Source organism: Struthio camelus, chromosome 29 (genome assembly GCF_040807025.1).
Source record: "Struthio camelus isolate bStrCam1 chromosome 29, bStrCam1.hap1, whole genome shotgun sequence".
NCBI lineage: Eukaryota > Metazoa > Chordata > Aves > Struthioniformes > Struthionidae > Struthio > Struthio camelus.
In genome coordinates, this window is record NC_090970.1 from 4,609,054 (window position 1) to 4,626,185 (window position 17,132).

Genomic DNA, 17,132 nt, shown 5'->3' on the forward strand with positions numbered 1-17,132 from the left:
TGGCCAAAAGAACTGCTCTCCACAAACATATGTCAGGTGGACACTATGGGATCTTGCTCAACTACAGCGAAATCCCTAGAAAGTGTATTTGCAATCTGGATTAGAAGACAGCACACAAGGAAAAATGAAACTCTTGGAATGGCAGAAACAACAAAAATAAATATCATAGACGCACTGGTGATCATGGTGTTACTGTACCTATCCAGTTTGCAGTTTGTTAAATAGAGCTCCTTTGTTTCAATGCCTATGTTAATTTTTTTTTCTAAAAACGCTCTTCTGCTCCTTCTCCCTTCCCACCTTCTTCCATAACTGTTGACCAGTTTCAGCTGAACATGATAAATGTATGGATTTCAGTGCTTTGGAACTCTAGGCATCATGAAAAGGAGTGTCTGGGTGAGAAAGGGATCCCAACAGGTCTGTGCTGGGAGAGAAATTTGCAATTTGCCCCACAAGGGCTAACTGACCCCGTGCCCTTTGTGCATGTGGCTGGCCAACACCCATGTGTGATGTGAGAACCATCACGTGTCCATCCAGCATGGTGGGGAACAGCAGCCATGGTGAAACAGCAGGATTATTATTGTTATTGTTTTTGCTATTGTTGCTTAAATACTACCACCAGAATCAGTTTCCTCAGGGCATCTTTGAGCTCCTTGTTCCTCATGCTGTAGAGGAGGGGGTTCACTGCTGGAGGCACCACCGAGTACACAACAGCCAGCACCAGATTCAGAGCTGGGGAGGAGATGGAAGAGGGCTTCAGGTGGGCAAACAGGCCAGTGCTGACAAAGAGGGAGATCACAGCCAGGTGAGGGAGGCACATGGAGAAGGCTTTGTGCCTTCCCTGCTCAGAGGGCATCCTCAGCACGGCTGTGAAGATCTGCACATAGGACAGAACAATGAAAATGAAACATCCAAAGAATAAACAGGCACTAACCACAAGAAGCTCAACTTCCCTGAGGTAGTAGTCTGAGCAGGAGAGCTTGAGGATATGCGGGATTTCACAGAAGAACTGGTCCAGGACATTGCCTTGGCAGAGAGGAATGGAAAATGTGTTGGCAGTGTGCAGGAGAGCATAGAGAAAACCAGTGGCCCAGGCAGCTGCTGCCATCCTGACACAAGCTCTGGTGTCCATGAGCATAGCATAGTGCAGGGGTCTGCAGATGGCAACGTAGCGGTCATAGGCCATGACTGTGAGGAGAGAATACTCAGCTGAAATTAAGAAAAAGAAGAAAAAGACCTGGGCAGCACATCCTGAGTAGGAAATGGCCCTGGTGTCCCTCAGGGAGTTGGCCATGGATTTGGGGACAGTGGTGGAGATGGTGCCCATGTCGAGGAGAGCAAGGTGGAGGAGGAAGAAGTACATGGGGGTGTGGAGGTGGTGGTGGCAGGCTACGGCGGTGATGATGAGGCCGTTGGCCAGGAGGGCAGCCAGGTAGATGCCCAGGAAGAGCGAGAAGTGCAAGAGCTGCAGCTGCCGTGTGTCCGCAAACGCCAGGAGGAGGAACTCATTAAGGAAGCTGCTGTTGGACATTTGCTCCCCCTGGGCATAAGGAGCTGTCCAAGGAGAAAAAGATAGTGAGAAGTTAGAAAAGACTTTTAAAAATAAACAATTAAAGAAATAAAATGTTCCATTTCTCATTAGAAACACCCCATTGCCTCTCTCCTTTATTGGGAGTATCCCAATTGGGTGCAGCTCCTTCCCATGAGCTCTGCTTTAGGCTGGCAGAGTGTGTCGGGAGGAGCAGGGACCTCTGCCCATGGGCTCTGCAGGAGTCTACCTGGCTGTGCCGTAGGGGGTACATGGGAATGGGGGGAACAATAACTGTCGAATGAAATCCATTGTCTGAGTTTTGCAGAAATTACTTTCAGGGATTAAGTCTTTTTATTATTATTTTATTTGAGATGTCCCTGTCACCCCTGGGGAGTGTTCTTTCAAGGTTGAAATCCTCGGCATTTCTGCTGTGAGTCCTGAGAGGAAAGCATCCACTGTCACTTGGGGCAGAGTGAGGGCAGCTCGTTTGTTTATTATTCTCATCCCCAGCTGTCCTGTGCTTGCACCTCTTTCAGCTGCAGGATGATGTTACTCTTAAACAAAAACCAGCCCCTGCTGAGAGCAGAGCAGTGCACTTTCAAAGGGCAGATCTCCAAACTCCTCACCCTTTCTCCAGGCACCTCAGGCAGCTCTCCACACTCCCCTTCTGGCCAAGGACACTCAGCGCTCTTTGCAGCTGCCCATCTACAGCCTCCCACCTCCTTCTCCATAATCTCTGCCTCCCTGAACCTTCTTGATAGGTCTGTCAGCTATCAGAGAGAAGCTGAGAGACAGCGGTGCCTTTCGAGAGGGCAGCTCGCAGCCTGGCAGGACACCACAGGGAAACAAAGGACTGTTAGGACTGAAGACGGGCTCTCCTTCAGGGAGAGACAGCTCATTTCCCAGTCCCACGGACTGCATTTCCTGGAGCTCCACAGGTCAGGAGGAGGCTGGGGCCACCTCCCTGCCATGCACACCCCTCTGTTGCACAACTTGCAGCAACTTGGTGTCTGAGGTGCACCTGAAACCCCTCAAACCCCAGAGAGCCTGAGAGCAAGAAGAGGAGCAGCATGGGCAGGAGGGGAAACAAGGGGCAGCACCATGATCCTGCTGCTGAGGGAGGCAAGGAGAGAGGGACAGACGGGCACTCATGAAAGCCTTCACCTTGCCCACCTGGCCATGCTGCCTCACAGACAGCGACATTGCAGGGCAAGTGCTCCGAGCCCCTTTGTTGGGGAGCACAAAATCAACCCATGGCAGGAGAGATGCCCCTCTCCTCTGCTGGAGGTCTGGCTGCAGAGGAGGCAGCTCATGCCCTGGACCCCATGGCTTTCAGGGCAGAGGCTCTGCTGGGTGGGAAAGGAGATACAGGCCACATGCTCAGAGGAAGGTGTTTGTGTCGGAAGGATTGACCATGACTTGCCCAAATCCATCCCCCCATGATGATTCTGCTAGCAGTTCCCTCTCATTCCCTGCCCATCTCTGCTGCCTGCAGCTGCCCCTGCTGGCAGCTTTCTCAGCTCCAATATTTTTTCCCTCTCAGGGATCACAGACCCCATCCCACCCTCTGTGGGCTCAGTGCTGCCCTACAGAAATCTTTTGAGACTGAGACATGGGCAGGGGCATCTCTGTGCTTGCAGGTGCTAAGGAGCAAGTCACATAAACCCTAGGGAAGCCCATAAAGGTGATGCTGGTGCTGCTGTAGGTTGAGATGCGGTTGAAGAGTGTTTGCTGAGCTTTGTAACAGACCTCCTGATCTCAGAGGGTGAAGGTTTGTGAGTCCCAGGTCCTTCCAAACCAGAAAACTCTTTCTTTTTTTTTTTTCCCTCCCTGTCAAAATTAGGAAAAAATTAGAAAATGGAAAGCCCTCGAAGGAAAGTTCTTTCCCTTTCCAGTAGCCCTTTTTTTCATCTTCCTCTGCAGGGCAGGGACACTGCTCTGAATCACAACCCGGGACAGACTTGTGTGCACACTCCAACTTCACAGCCCTGCAGCTGTCCCTGGGAGAAGGTAGCAGCATGCCCCGTCCCTGTGACGGCGTGTCAGGGAATCTCTGCTCTAAAGCACCTCCTCCTCCCCTGCACAATGGAGAAGCTGGGAGAGAGATCTTTAAAAATTCAGCCATGGAGTTGACTGGGTTTACAAGACCCCTCCAGGAACCGCAGTAGTGTTGTCCTTCAGCCAGAGACTTACCGTGTTCAGGGCTGGGATGATGTCTTCCACAGTGAACTGTCAGCTGTCCTCCCACTCCACACTGCCTTCCACTTCTCTCTGCCTTCTCTCAGCTCCCGTCAGCAGCAGCAGGCAGTGCCCACAGCCCTGCTGCTCTTGGCAGAGGAGCTGCTCCTGCACACAGCTGGGCACATGGGCACTGCTGCCACGTTGCCATGACCTCCTTCCATCTCACAAGCCTGGACCCCTTCAGCAACAGTGGCCCAATTAAAGGCAGAAGTTCTCTGTCCCTCGGGCTCCCTCCTCCTGGGAAAAGTTCACTGAAGTAGACCAAAATAATCACCAGTGAATCACCAGTGAATCACCAGTCTCTCTGAACACGGAAGGAAGACTGATTCCAGCATTACAATCTATCTCCTCAGAGGATGGTCACCTGCTAGAGGGGGAAACGTCCCACTCTGGAAGCCCCTCTTCCTGCCTCTTGCCTAGGCAGGACTCCTAGAGAGGAGGCAAGAAGGGAGTTCATTCTCCCATGCTTCAGGATTTCATTCAGATGAGTCCATCTGGGCATCTCATGCCAGTTTAGAAGCCCTGGGGCTGGACTGGGATTCAGATCCTTCCCCTGAACTCCACAAACATGCACGTGGGGTTTTACCCTTGCCCAACCTGATGTGTGCCCAGCAGAGATGTCTGCATGGGAGCTCCTTGTCTAAGCTCCCGTTGTAATCCCTGGAGATGGAGAGTGGGAGTCAGTTGCTCACACACAAACATCTGGGGACATTGGAAGAGACAGAGGTGGTCCAAAGCATGTGCCAGTGTCTGCTTGCTCTGATGGAGCCACTCTGAGACCTGCATCCTTCTGGAGCATCAGGTGGGGGCGAGGTGGGGAATTTCCTTGGCCATCTGAAATGACCCCAGATGCTTAATACTGCTAGGCACCCACTCACGAGGAAGCTGAGACATATCCAGATCCCAGTGTTACCAACAGCTCATGTCATTCAGTGTGGACACTTGATTTCATGACCTAGAAATAGGCTTGCAGGGCCATATTTGTGACAGATAGCAGTCTTGTTGTGAGAGTGGCCAGCTCTCTCAATGTCCTCAGAGGCAGCCCACCCAGTCCTGCAGACTTATATGGGTTGAGTTCTTTCAAGTCATCCCTCACTCCGTCATCACTCACTGTTGGTTGTTGTTCTCTGCCCAATCCAGCAGTAAGCCAACATTTTCCTTTTTACTCCTTTATTGACCCTGAAGCAGTAGCAGCTCTTCTTCATGCCCTTGTCATCCCCTTCAAGTGTCTACCCTTGGGGACCTTTGGCTTCCCTAACACCATCCCTGTTTTCCTGGACGATATTTCTGAATTCCTCCACTGCATCCCCCACTTCCTTCTGCTTCCAGTATGCTGCCTGATTGCCCTGGAGTTCAGTCCTGACTTCCCAGTGCGGCCAAGCCAATCTCTCAAGCTGTCTATTAGTTTTACTGAGGGCCCAAGGCCAGGAAGAAACAGTGCTGAGCTGTGCAGGAATGGTAGGAGAGGGGTTTGCTGCCTGAGCTGATTCTGCAGCACCTTGAGACCTGTGACAGAGGTGAACCAATCTCCAGGAAGGACAAAGTGCCACTGTAGAAGTCCCTAGGTCTGGGCCGCCTTTGATCCAGACACCAGTTAAAAGGCTGTGGAGATCAGGGGAGGTCCCAATGAGCTGAAAAAGGCATATGCTGTGCCCATCTTCAAAAAAGGCCCCAAGGACAAATCAGGGAGCTGCAGACCATTCAGCCACACTTTAGTGAGGAGTGTGTCATGGAATGATTCCTCTTGCATCACATTTCTGCACACAGGAAGAAGGTGACTGTGAACAGTCCTCATGGATTTACTGGAGGTAAAGCCTTCCTGATCAACTTGATTACCTTCTGTGATAAAAGGCCTGTCCTTGTGGAGGAGAGGAGAGTAGTGGATGTCATTTACCACAGTTTTAGCAAGGGGTTTGACATTGTCTCGCACTAGATGGTTGAGGGCTGCCATCCAGATGGACCCCTGCAGGAAGGAGGAATGGGTTGCCAGGACCTTTATGGAATTCACAAATGAAACAAATGCCAGGTCCCGCACCTGGGGTACACAAAACACCCTGCAGTGATCTGGGCTGGGGAGTGGCCAGCTGGGCAGCAGCTCTGCAGAGAAGGACCTGGGAGTCTTTGTGGGCAGCAAAGTGAGCGAGAGCCAGCAGCATGTCCTGGCATCAACGGAGGCCACAGTGTCCTGGGCTGCCTGAACAAGAGCACAGCTGGGAGATTGAGGGAAGGGATTATCCCCCTCTACTCAACACCTGTTAGAGCACATGCAGATACTACATGCATTTGGGGCCCTGTGTAGAAGGGCATTTGGGGGTCCTGTGTAGAAGAACACTATTGATCTCATGGAGTGAGTTCAGTGGCACACCCCCAAGGAGCCCAGGCACCAGAGCACTTGTCCTGTGAGGAGTGGCTGAGGGAGATGGGTTTGTTCAGCCTGGAGTAGAGAAGGCTTTGCGCAGACCTAATCACAGCCTCCTCATACCTTCCAGGATGTCACCAAGAAGATGCAGTCAGGCTCTTCACCATTGTGCACAATGGGAGGATGAGGCTGCAATGGGCATTAGCTGAAGCAAGAGAGCTTCAGGCTGGGTGTAAGGAGAAACTTCTGACCCATCCAGACAGTCAAGCACTGGGGCAGGTTTTCCAGAGAGGTGGTGCCATCTCCATCCTCAGAAGTTGTTGAAGTCCTAAAGGAGTAAAGCCTTGAGCAACCTGGTTAGAGCTGATACACACCCTGCTGTGGGAAGGAGGTTGGGCTAGAGACCTCCTCAGGCCCCTCCCAACCTGCCTGAATGATTCAGCATTTCCTTCCACCTCAGGTCTTCCCTTGTTGACCTTAGGGAAAACCTTCAGCTTCCTCGTGACCATGGAAGTAGATTTCCCAAAAGGATCACCAGATCAGCTGCATGATCCTTTTCCTGCTCTGGTCAGAGGCATTCAGATTGAGGGCTGCTTGGCAGCCACCCCCAAATCACCTTCAGTTTTCTTTTCCTTCGCCTTTTATTGCATTTTGTCCCTCTTTTCTCCCTTCCAAACTCTTCTTTTACCATCCTGATCCCCTCCCATGCAGTCAGCCAACCTCTGTTTACCCATTGGCCCTGGGTTTCCTTTCTTTGTGCATTCATTTGGCTTGTCTGAGACGGTTGCCATGGTGATTTCTACTTTTACCACTAGGGCCTTGAAACTGGTACTGCCTTTTATTATGTGTAGTGTCCTGCAGGTCCTCATGCTGTTACCCTGCCAGAGGCACTGCAAGATAGGATGAGCCATCAGTACGCATACATTAACAGCTGACCCAGAGGAGCCTGAGTCCAGAGGGGCCTTGAGAAACTTGGGGTTTTGGCCAACAAAAACTTCATGACGTTGTGCAAGGAGAAGTGGCAGACCTTGCCTCAGGGGGCAGAACAGGCTGTGCATCAGGACAGGCTGAGACATGACGGGCAGGAGAGTGACCCTGAGGAGGAGGGCCTAGCTGTTACAGGAGGGATGCCCTATGAGCCAGTGCTGCGTGCTCACCACAAATGAGGCCAGCTGCATAGAGGGCTGCATTAGGAAGTGCATAGCCATCGAGACAAGGGCAGTTCTTATCCCCCTTGACTCAGCACTGGTGTGGCCACATGTGGGATGGTGTGTCGCAGTGTGGGCTGCCCCGTGCTGGAGGAATGGGGAGGAACATGGAGAGGGTCCAGAGGAGGTCTGCCAAGATGGGGTTGGGGGCCTGAAGGCCACGGCCTGTATGGAGAGGCAGAGGGACCTGGGCTTCTTCAGCCTGGTGAAGTGTTAAAGACAAATGGAATATAGTAGTAGCCTGGGACTGCTTGAAGGGTGGTTCCAGAGGGGATGGAGCTTTTGTTGGTAGTAGGAAAGAGCATGAAAAGGGGAAAGGGTCACAAACTGCATCTTGAGAGGTACAGCCTGGGCTTCAGGAAAAAGACATGTCACTTGAAGGGTAGTGGTGTGCTGCAACAGGTCACCCAGAGGCCTCTGAGGTCACCCCATGCCTTTGTGTTTAAAAGAACACCAGCAAGGATAGAGAGACCTCAGTAAATATGGAGAGATCCTGGGGATAGAGCAAGGGGAGGAAGCTTGTTGGGTCTCTAGAGGCTGCAGGGAAACAAGTACAGGCATGGGACAGTGTAGGACAGCCTGTGGTGGAGAAGGCTGAGGGCACTGCCATGGCTGAAAGCCTCCAACAGAACCGAGGTCTCTGGCCTCTTGGCTATGGTTGGTGTCTCTGCTACTAAGGCCTCTGAGAAGAAGTTTCCTTAAACCACTGGGACCTTACTGCCTCCTTGTCCACGGGGAACCAAGAGATGCCATATTGTTGTCCTGCAGTTGGAGCTGCACATGCCCACCTTCACACTGACCCCCAGAAAGAGCCCCGAACAACGCGTGAGGGAAGTCACCACCCTTCACAAGGACTGGGTGTCAGGGCCTGGTTGCTCTGCTTCATTACACACATCAAGGCTGACATGGCATCACAGCCACCTGCACATTGTCTTGGCCTACCTGCAATCAGGGCCTCCAGCTTTGTGCTCTCATCAGCCCCCTGGGAAGGCTTTGTCAGTAATGAGCCCTCAGTGGGACTCGTTAACACTCCAAGAAACTTTGAGATTTACTTCTCCCTTCAACTTCTGGAGAGGTTTGCTCAACCTTCTCAGCATCTGAGGTCCATGGGCTCAGCACCAAATACACCTGAGGGGTCATTAAAATGCAAAAAGCCTTAACAACCCATGCCTCTTTCCATCATTTTCTTCAGTTCTTCTGTGGCTAATTGGCAAGTGTTCAGGAGGGTATTGAAAAGAGAAGGATTTCAAGGAGCACCTGAAAAGTAAAGACGTCTGCTTTTCGAGCTTTTTTTATTCTTCAGGTTTCAGAAGTGATACCCACCTTCTCCAGGTCACACTGAACCGTGGTGTTTCCTAATTAAGCCTGGACATTTGGGAGAAGCAGTATTTTGGATAGGAGACATGTATGGACAACCTTGCTCCCCACCTCCCCAGCCCTCACATTTCTCTCCTCAGCCCCTGGGGACTTCCCTCACTCGGCTTAACATCTAGCCTTTTCCCACTCAAGCCTGTAGCTGAATGTTACAGCTCCTGGGCACCAATTCCCACCTGCTTTCCTTAGAAAATTAACTGCAAACAGACACAGAAGGATTTGTCTCAATTCTGATCCAACACAAACAAACATGATGCAGTGTCCTAAGAAATAACATACCATCCTCAAGTGTATGTCAAGGGCAAGTTGCCTCCAGGGAGGTCCACAGTCTGCAAGGAATAGCCTTCCTTGACATGTTCTTGACAAATAGATGGGGGAGGCTAGATAGAAACACAGTGAAGGAGTTGGTTGAAGAGACAATGAGAGTGCTGAAAGATGAGACAAGCTTCCGACTCCCTGAAGCTCAGAGCAGCGACTAGGGAGTTGAGAGGTGCCTGAATGATACAGAGGAAGGGGAGGAGGAAAACTGGGAAACTATGAGAAGGGCATATGCCCAGCTTGTCTAATGCAAAGTTGATCTCAGAAATGATCAATGTAATCAGGACATGTGGAAATACGTGAAAGGATTCTGAGATTAAATCCACAGCATAAGAGCAGTGGTCATGGAAGTTTGGGGTAGGTTAAAATTACTTCTCCTAAGATTCATATCCTTCGTCAACATTTCCATTATGTAATCCTGAGAAAGCACTGACATTTTGTTAAAATTAATCAATCATTTCAGCTGATGAAAATGTAGTCTTTTTTAAACAAAACAAAACAAAACAAAACTTTGAAAATTGTTTTTTTGAGGAAGAGCTCAGGTGTCTGAGTACAAGCACCCACCAGGACTCCCCAGGTCCTTCTCTGCAGAGCTACTTTTGGAGTATATAGCGGTGATTCTGTTATTGCTCTTACCTCTCCATCATCTCAAGATCACTGCAGTGACAGACAGCCTCCACATTCCCATCCCCACCCAGGCTGAGTTCCTGAGAAAGGGGAGGATGGCACCATCTACTTCGAGGTGCAAATTGCAGAGGTAGAGACATCACACTGCAGAAAAGCCTGCTGTTCTCCCCTCACCTCTGAGGGGATCCAGGCCATGGACTTAAAGGTGGATGCAAAGAAGTTCAGGGGTAATGTAGATATGCCTGAGGCAGTGCCTCCCAGGCTGCCCTTACAGTCACTGGGGAGAAGGAGGTGTTCACCAGCCTTCTTCAAGATGGTCACATAAAGCACAAACAACACATGTCCCAGAAACATTTGCTCGGTGTTTGAAATGAGGCCTGAGAGCACAGGCTTTTAGGATACTTCAAGCTGAAGGGACCACAGGAAGCCTGTAGTGCAACCTGCTGCTGCTCAAAGCAGGGTCAGAAGTAGGGTCAGCAACCAAAAAAATGTCCCTGCCAAAGGATTTCAGGGGTGATACAGCAGGAGAAGACGGTAGAAGCTTGACAGGGTGGTAGAAGTCCTGTGGACAAAAGGGTTTCCTTTTTCCTGTTCTCCAGAGAATTAAATCCTCCGCTCTGCAGAGAGAAGAAGCTGGGACACTACCTTTGCCACTAACACGGAGGTGGAGAAGCTCCTGAGTCCCTTTCAGAGAGAGGCTGCTCCAGAGGTCACCACCCCAATGGCACTAGACCCCCCGGCATGCCTGCCTTTCTGCTGGGTACCCTCCAGCCCCAGGCAGGAGGTCTGTGGGGAACCGAGTCAGTCCTGCACAGGACTCGTCCTCCCAAGGGTCATATCTGAATGCCCAGTCCTCCAGCTGGGCGTGGAGCCCTGTCTGGAGGTGACTTTTGGGGTAAGGGCCAGCATGCAGGCTGGGGGAGATTGTCGCAAGGACATGTGCGGGGGACAGGGTCTGAGGGACAGCAGCAACCTGACACGGCTCCTGGGTCCTGCTTCCTTCAAGGCAAGCTCTGACACAGGGTCCCAGCCTTTCTTTTGGCGCCACCCTTCAGGAGGGACGATGGCACTGTGAGCGGGGAGGGTGGGGAGCATTAATCCTTCTTCAGTCACTTCCCAAGCCATGCAGAGGGCCAGGACTGCAAAGATTTCTGGCTCAGCATCGTGAGCTCACTTTAATATACCCACGCTCTGAATGTTTGTTTGTTTGTTTTTAAATTAAATGTCAGCATTTTTCGCTCCAAGAAACTTCCAAGCCCAGTCCCACTTCCTCCTTCTGATCTCTCCCAACCCCTCCTCTGGTCTCATTGCCATTCCCACACCCCCTGCCCTGATCTCCCCACAGGGCCCTGAGCTGACAGTGCTGCTCTGCACAGCAAGCTCACTGTGGAGCCACAGGGCCGTGGAGGGACTCTGCACCTCTGCACTGGTGGTACTGGTGAGGATGGGAAGCAGACCCAACCAAATGGGGATCACGGCCTCTACTCCCTCCAGGGGTCTGCTGATGTGTCAAGTGCTTGGAGGGACTAGGGAGCATTTCCAGGGGTACTTGCTGTGCCCAGCTGCACCTCTAGATCCTGCCCCTGCTATTTCACAGAAAGCGACATGAATCACTCTCTAGTCTGCCTTCCCCATGCCAGCTGGATCCTTACTGTCTCTCCTGAGATTGCAGAGTCCTCCTTTGCCTGTGGAGACCTGGGTTTAGTGCTTTCCCTTGAGGTGACTCCACCTTGGACCATCTCTCCCTTTGTGAGGCTCCACTCACTGCCCACCCCAGGCACACGCTGCCCCAGGACACCCCCCTGGGCTCTCCTGGCAGCCCCAGCTTCCCCTCCAGAAGGACAGGCATCTGACACTGTGCCTGAACATGTGCGACAGCTCTGGGCATGTCAATCAGTGACCATTCATCCCCCCTGCTGTCACTGGGCACCGATGGGTGGCCGAGTCCTAAATGCAGCCCTTGGTCTCTAAGAGGTCATTACGTGAGTATGAGCTTTTTGCTCCTGAACCCATGGAGAAGCCAGCCCAGCAGGCCCTGCTGGGATGCAATTCCTTGGGCCTCTTCTTGACACCAGCTTTGGAGGAAGAGCCCAGCCTTCAGGGACTGCAGCAGGAGGAACCTACTTTATTCCAGAGATAACTGGGAGGGCGTCAGCTCTGACCCAGTGTTAGACACAATATGATATGGGCACCAGGGGAGACAGAGCAGTCTCAGGAAAGGTGGAGGGAATCTAAGCATTTATGTAGCAATATGATAAGAAATTATGCCAAGAACAGTAATAACAGTAATCAGAAAACTAAAGTGAACAAACAAAGCTCAGTCCCGTTATGGCACACAGTGGGAGTCATTTGTGGAGAGAAATGGCAATTTTAGTACTGCTGAAAAATGTCCATGGCATCACTTTCCTCAGGGCCTCCTTGAGCTCCTTGTTCCTCATGCTGTAGAGGAGGGGGTTCACTGCTGGAGGCACCACTGAGTACACAACAGCCACCACCAGATCCAGAGCTGGGGAGGAGATGGAGGGGGGCTTCAGGTAGGCAAAAAAAGAGGTGCTGACAAAGAGGGAGACCACAACCAGATGAGGGAGGCACATGGAGAAGGCTTTGTGCCTTCCCTGCTCAGAGGGCATCCTCAGCACAGCTGTGAAGATCTGCACGTAGGACAGCACAATGAAAACGAAACACCCAAACATTAAAAAGGCAGTAAACACAAGAAGCCCGACTTCCCGGAGGTAGGATTGTGAGCAGGAGAGCTTGAGGATCTGGGGAATCTCACAGAAGAACTGGTCCAGGACATTGCCTTGGCAGAGAGGGATGGAAAATGTGTTGGCTGTGTGCAGGAGAGCATTGAGGAAAGCACTGGCCCAGGCAGCTGCTGCCATCCTGACACAAGCTCTGGTGCCCAGGAGGGTCCCGTAGTGCAGGGGTCTGCAGATGGCAATGTAGCGGTCGTAGGCCATGACAGTGAGGAGAGAATACTCGGCTCCAAACAAGAAGACAAACAGAAACACTTGAGCAGCACATCCTGAGTAGGAAATGGTCCTGGTGTCCCTCAGGGAATTGGCCATGGATTTGGGGACAGTGGTGGAGATGGAGGCCAGGTCGAGGATGGCGAGGTGGAGGAGGAAGAAGTACATGGGGGTGTGGAGGCAGTGGTGGCAGGCTACGGCTGTGATGATGAGGCCGTTGGCCAGGAGGGCAGCCAGGTAGATGCCCAGGAAGAGCGAGAAGTGCAAGAGCTGCAGCTCCCGCGTGTCTGCGAATGCCAGGAGGAGGAACCCGTTGAGGAAGCTGTCGTTGGACATTTTGCTCCGCCTTGGTATGGGGAACTGTGCAAGGAGAAAAAGATAGTGACTAGTTAGAAAAGAATTTTAAAAATAAACAATTAAACAAATAAAGTGTTCAATTTCTGACTAAAGGCACCACATTGCCTCCCATGTACAGTAGGGGGTACATGGGAATGGGGGTGAACAATTTCTGTCAAATGAAGTCTGTCGTCTGAGTTTTGCAGAAATTAGTTTCAGGGATTTTTAAAAATATTTTTTATTTTCTCTGAGATGCCCCTGTCACCCCAAGGTAGAAATCCTCAGCATTTCTGCTGTGAGTCCTGAGAGGAAAGCATCCACTGTCACTTGGGGCAGAGTGAGGACATTTCATTTATTAGCCTTGTTCCTAAGCTGTCCTGTGCTAGCATCTCTTTCAGCTGCAGGATGATGTTACCCTTAAAAGAAACCAGCCCCTGCTGAGAGCAGAGCAGTGCACTTTCAAAGGGCAGATCTCCAAACTCCTCACCCTTTCTCCAGGCACCTCAGGCAGCTCTCCACACTCCCCTTCTGGCCAAGGACACTCAGCGCTCTTTGCAGCTGCCCATCTACAGCCTCCCACCTCCTTCTCCGCACTCTCTGCCTCCCTGAACCTTCTTGATAGGTCTGTCAGCTATCAGAGAGAAGCTGAGAGACAGCGGTGCCTTTCGAGAGGGCAGCTCGCAGCCTGGCAGGACACCACAGGGAAACAAAGGACTGTTAGGACTGAAGACGGGCTCTCCTTCAGGGAGAGACAGCTCATTTCCCAGTCCCACGGACTGCATTTCCTGGAGCTCCACAGGTCAGGAGGAGGCTGGGGCCACCTCCCTGCCATGCACACCCCTCTGTTGCACAGCTTCCAGCATCGGTGTCTGAAGTGCACCTGAACCCCCCCCCGCCCCCCCCAAAGAGCCCAAGAGCAAGAAGAGGAGCAGCATGGAGAGGAGGGGAAACAAGGGGCAGCACCATGATCCTGCTGCTGAGGGAGGCAAGGAGAGAGGGACAGACGGGCACTCATGAAAGCCTTCACCTTGCCCACCTGGGCATGCTGCCTTGCTGAGGAAAACATTGTAGGGCAGGTGCTCCGAGCCCCTTTGTTGGGCAGCACGAAATGAACCCATGGCAGGAGAGATGCCCCTCTCCTCTGCTGGAGGTCTGGCTGCAGAGGAGGCAGCTCATGCCCTGGACTCCATGGCTGTCAGGGCAGAGGGTCTCCTCTGCTGGGTGGGAGAGGAGACACAGGCAGCATGCCGCATCTCTGCAGCCTGCAGCTGCCCCTGCTGGCAGCTTTCTCAGCCCCAACATCTTTTCCCTGTCAGTGATCACAGTCCCCATCCCACCCTCTGTGGGCTCAGTGCTGCCCTACAGAAACCTTCCAGGTCTGGGACTTGGGCAGGGGTATCTCTGTGCTTGCAGGTCCTAAGGAGCAGGTCTCATAAACCCTGAGGAAGCCCATAAATGTGAAGTTGGTGCTGCTGTAGGTAGAGATGGCGTTGAAGGGGTTTGCTGAGCTTTCTCACAGACCTCCTGATCTTTGAGGGTGAAGGTTTGTGAGTCCCAGGCCCTTGTCAAATCAGAAAACAATTTCTTTTTTTTTGCCTGCCAGAATTAGGAAACAGAAAGCCCTGGAAGGAAAGTTCTTTCCCTTTCCAGTAGCCCTTTTTTTCATCTTCCTCTGCAGGGCAGGGACACTGCTCTGAATCACAACCCGGGACAGACTTGTGTGCACACTCCAACTTCACAGCCCTGCAGCTGTCCCTGGGAGAAGGTAGCAGCATGCCCCGTCCCTGTGACGGCGTGTCAGGGAATCTCTGCTCTAAAGCACCTCCTCCTCCCCTGCACAATGGAGAAGCTGGGAGAGAGATCTTTAAAAATTCAGCCATGGAGTTGACTGGGTTTACAAGACCCCTCCAGGAACCGCAGTAGTGTTGTCCTTCAGCCAGAGACTTACCGTGTTCAGGGCTGGGATGATGTCTTCCACAGTGAACTGTCAGCTGTCCTCCCACTCCACACTGCCTTCCACTTCTCTCTGCCTTCTCTCAGCTCCCGTCAGCAGCAGCAGGCAGTGCCCACAGCCCTGCTGCTCTTGGCAGAGGAGCTGCTCCTGCACACAGCTGGGCACATGGGCACTGCTGCCAGGTTACCATGAGATCTCTCCGTCCCAAGAGCCTGGTCCTGGTTAGGAGCAGAGGCCCAGCTGAAGGCAGAAGTTCTCTGTCCCTTGTGCTCCCTCCTCCTGGGAAATGTTCACTGACGAACACCAAAATAATCACCTTTGCTCCCTCTCTGAACAATACAGGGAGACCAGTTACAGCACTGTCATTATCTCATCAGAAGATGGTTATCTATGAGAGGTGGAAACATCCTCTTGGAAATTGGAAATCCATTTTCCTGTGGATTAGCCTTAACTAGGCAGGACACTTAGAAGGGGACAAGAAGGGAGTTCATTTACCCATTTTTCAGGTTTCTCATGCCTGTTTAGAAGACCATGCACTGGCGTGGGGTTCAGATCTCTCCTGTCAACTCTACAAACATGCAGAAGGTGGGATTCCCTTTGCCCAAGCTGGTGTACACAACAGAGATGTCTGCATGCGAGCTCCTTGTCTAGGCTCACGTTATAATCCCTGGAGATGGAGAGTGGGAGTCAGTTGCTCACACACAAACACCTGGGGACATTGGAAGATACAGAGGTGGTCCAAAGCATGTGCCAGTGTCTGCTTGCTCTGATGGAGCAACTGGGGCCCCTGCATCCTTCTGGAGCATCAGGTGGCTCTCTGGTGGGGAACTTCTTTGGCCATCAGAAATGACCCTAGATGCCTAGGACAACTAGAGCTCCACTCAGGAGGAAGCTGAGACATATGAAGATCCCTGCATTGCAAAACAGCTGATGTAATTCCATGCAGACACTTGAGGCAGTGACACAGAAACAGGCTGGCAGGGCCATGTCAGATGCCTGGGCTGTGCAGCACAACTGCATGCTTCTAGCAGGTACTCCATGGCCCCTGCAGGAAAGCCATGCCCCTTTGGAGTGCTTGCTGGCCAAACACCTCAGGGCATCTCATGTTTTCTCCCTGTGCCCAGACTACTGAATCCCTCCACAGCCTTTAGGGAAAGTCCATCCTGTCTGCATTCAAGTGTGCTGCATAAACACCCCAAGGTCTCCCCTCTAGTCTCTGCACTCTTTAACGCTTCCAGCTCTCCTGTCCCTGAGCCTCTTCTCACCCCCTCACTTGATATGACCAGGCACTGGGCTAACGATATCCTCAGAGTGGCTGGATCACAGGCTGCCCAGGCCCAGGGACTTCTTCACTGGCATCTTGTCCTGCCTGGAGATTGTTTAACATCTGTCACGGGCTCCAAAGAGTCAGCTCACACAGCAAACCTCTCCCCTGCCATTCCTGCACAGCCCTGCTCTGTTCCTCCCTGGCCTTGGGCACTGCAGGGTTTGCTCTCTGAGTGGGAATCTCCTTTCAGAGTTACATTGCCACCAGCTTTTCACACCCACATGTCTCTATTCTGAAGTGGGGCCATTGTACACACAGTACCCTTGGCTCTTGGTAAATCTTTCATCATGATCAGTTTGTTCTCTCTGCCACAGTGGAGGCTCTATAGTCCAAAGATATGCAAATGCATGCAGCCTGGGGCACAGCCAGGAGGAGATGGAGATGCGCAAGCTGTCACAGGGCTGAAACATGGTTGGAATAGCTGAGATGTGGTGGGATCACTCACAAGTCTGGAGAGCTGCACTAGTAGGGTACTAGCTCTTCAGGAGGCACTATCAGGGAAGAAGAGGAGGGAGGATGCCCTTGGTGTGAAGGGGCAGCTCAGAGCTCTTCCATGGGAGAGGCAAGGGGCTGGGTGAGAGCTTGTGGGTGAGCATTAGAAGAACGGTGACATTGTGATGGGAGCCACAGACCACGGAGTCAGGGTGAGGAGGTGGATGCAGTCTCCTTTAAGGAATGTGATCAAATCTGTGAATCACAGGCCCTGGTTCTTATGGCGGGGTGGAGGGGGTGGTGGGGGGTGAAAAAAGGGAGTCCCAGATGCTGAGGGGAATGAGGAAGGATAGTCATGGAGCAGAGACCCTGGCCTTCAGAGGAGCAGACTTCGGCCTCTTCTGGGGAGTGGTCAGGGAACCTATGGGAAGCAGCTTGGAAAGGTGCAGGAGCTCAGGA

General features: G+C 52.1%; 1 protein-coding gene across 1 annotated transcript; it reads right to left on the reverse strand.

Moving 5' to 3' along the window:
• Positions 1-592: 592 nt before the first annotated feature.
• LOC138062756 (olfactory receptor 14J1-like) lies at positions 593-12,579 on the reverse strand (the record flags this gene model as incomplete). The annotated part of the gene is made up of 3 exons (XM_068921763.1): positions 593-684; positions 5,606-5,804; positions 12,118-12,579. Coding segments are annotated over 3 exons (753 nt in total), but the record flags the coding sequence as incomplete, so codon positions are not given.
• Positions 12,580-17,132: the final 4,553 nt, after the last annotated feature.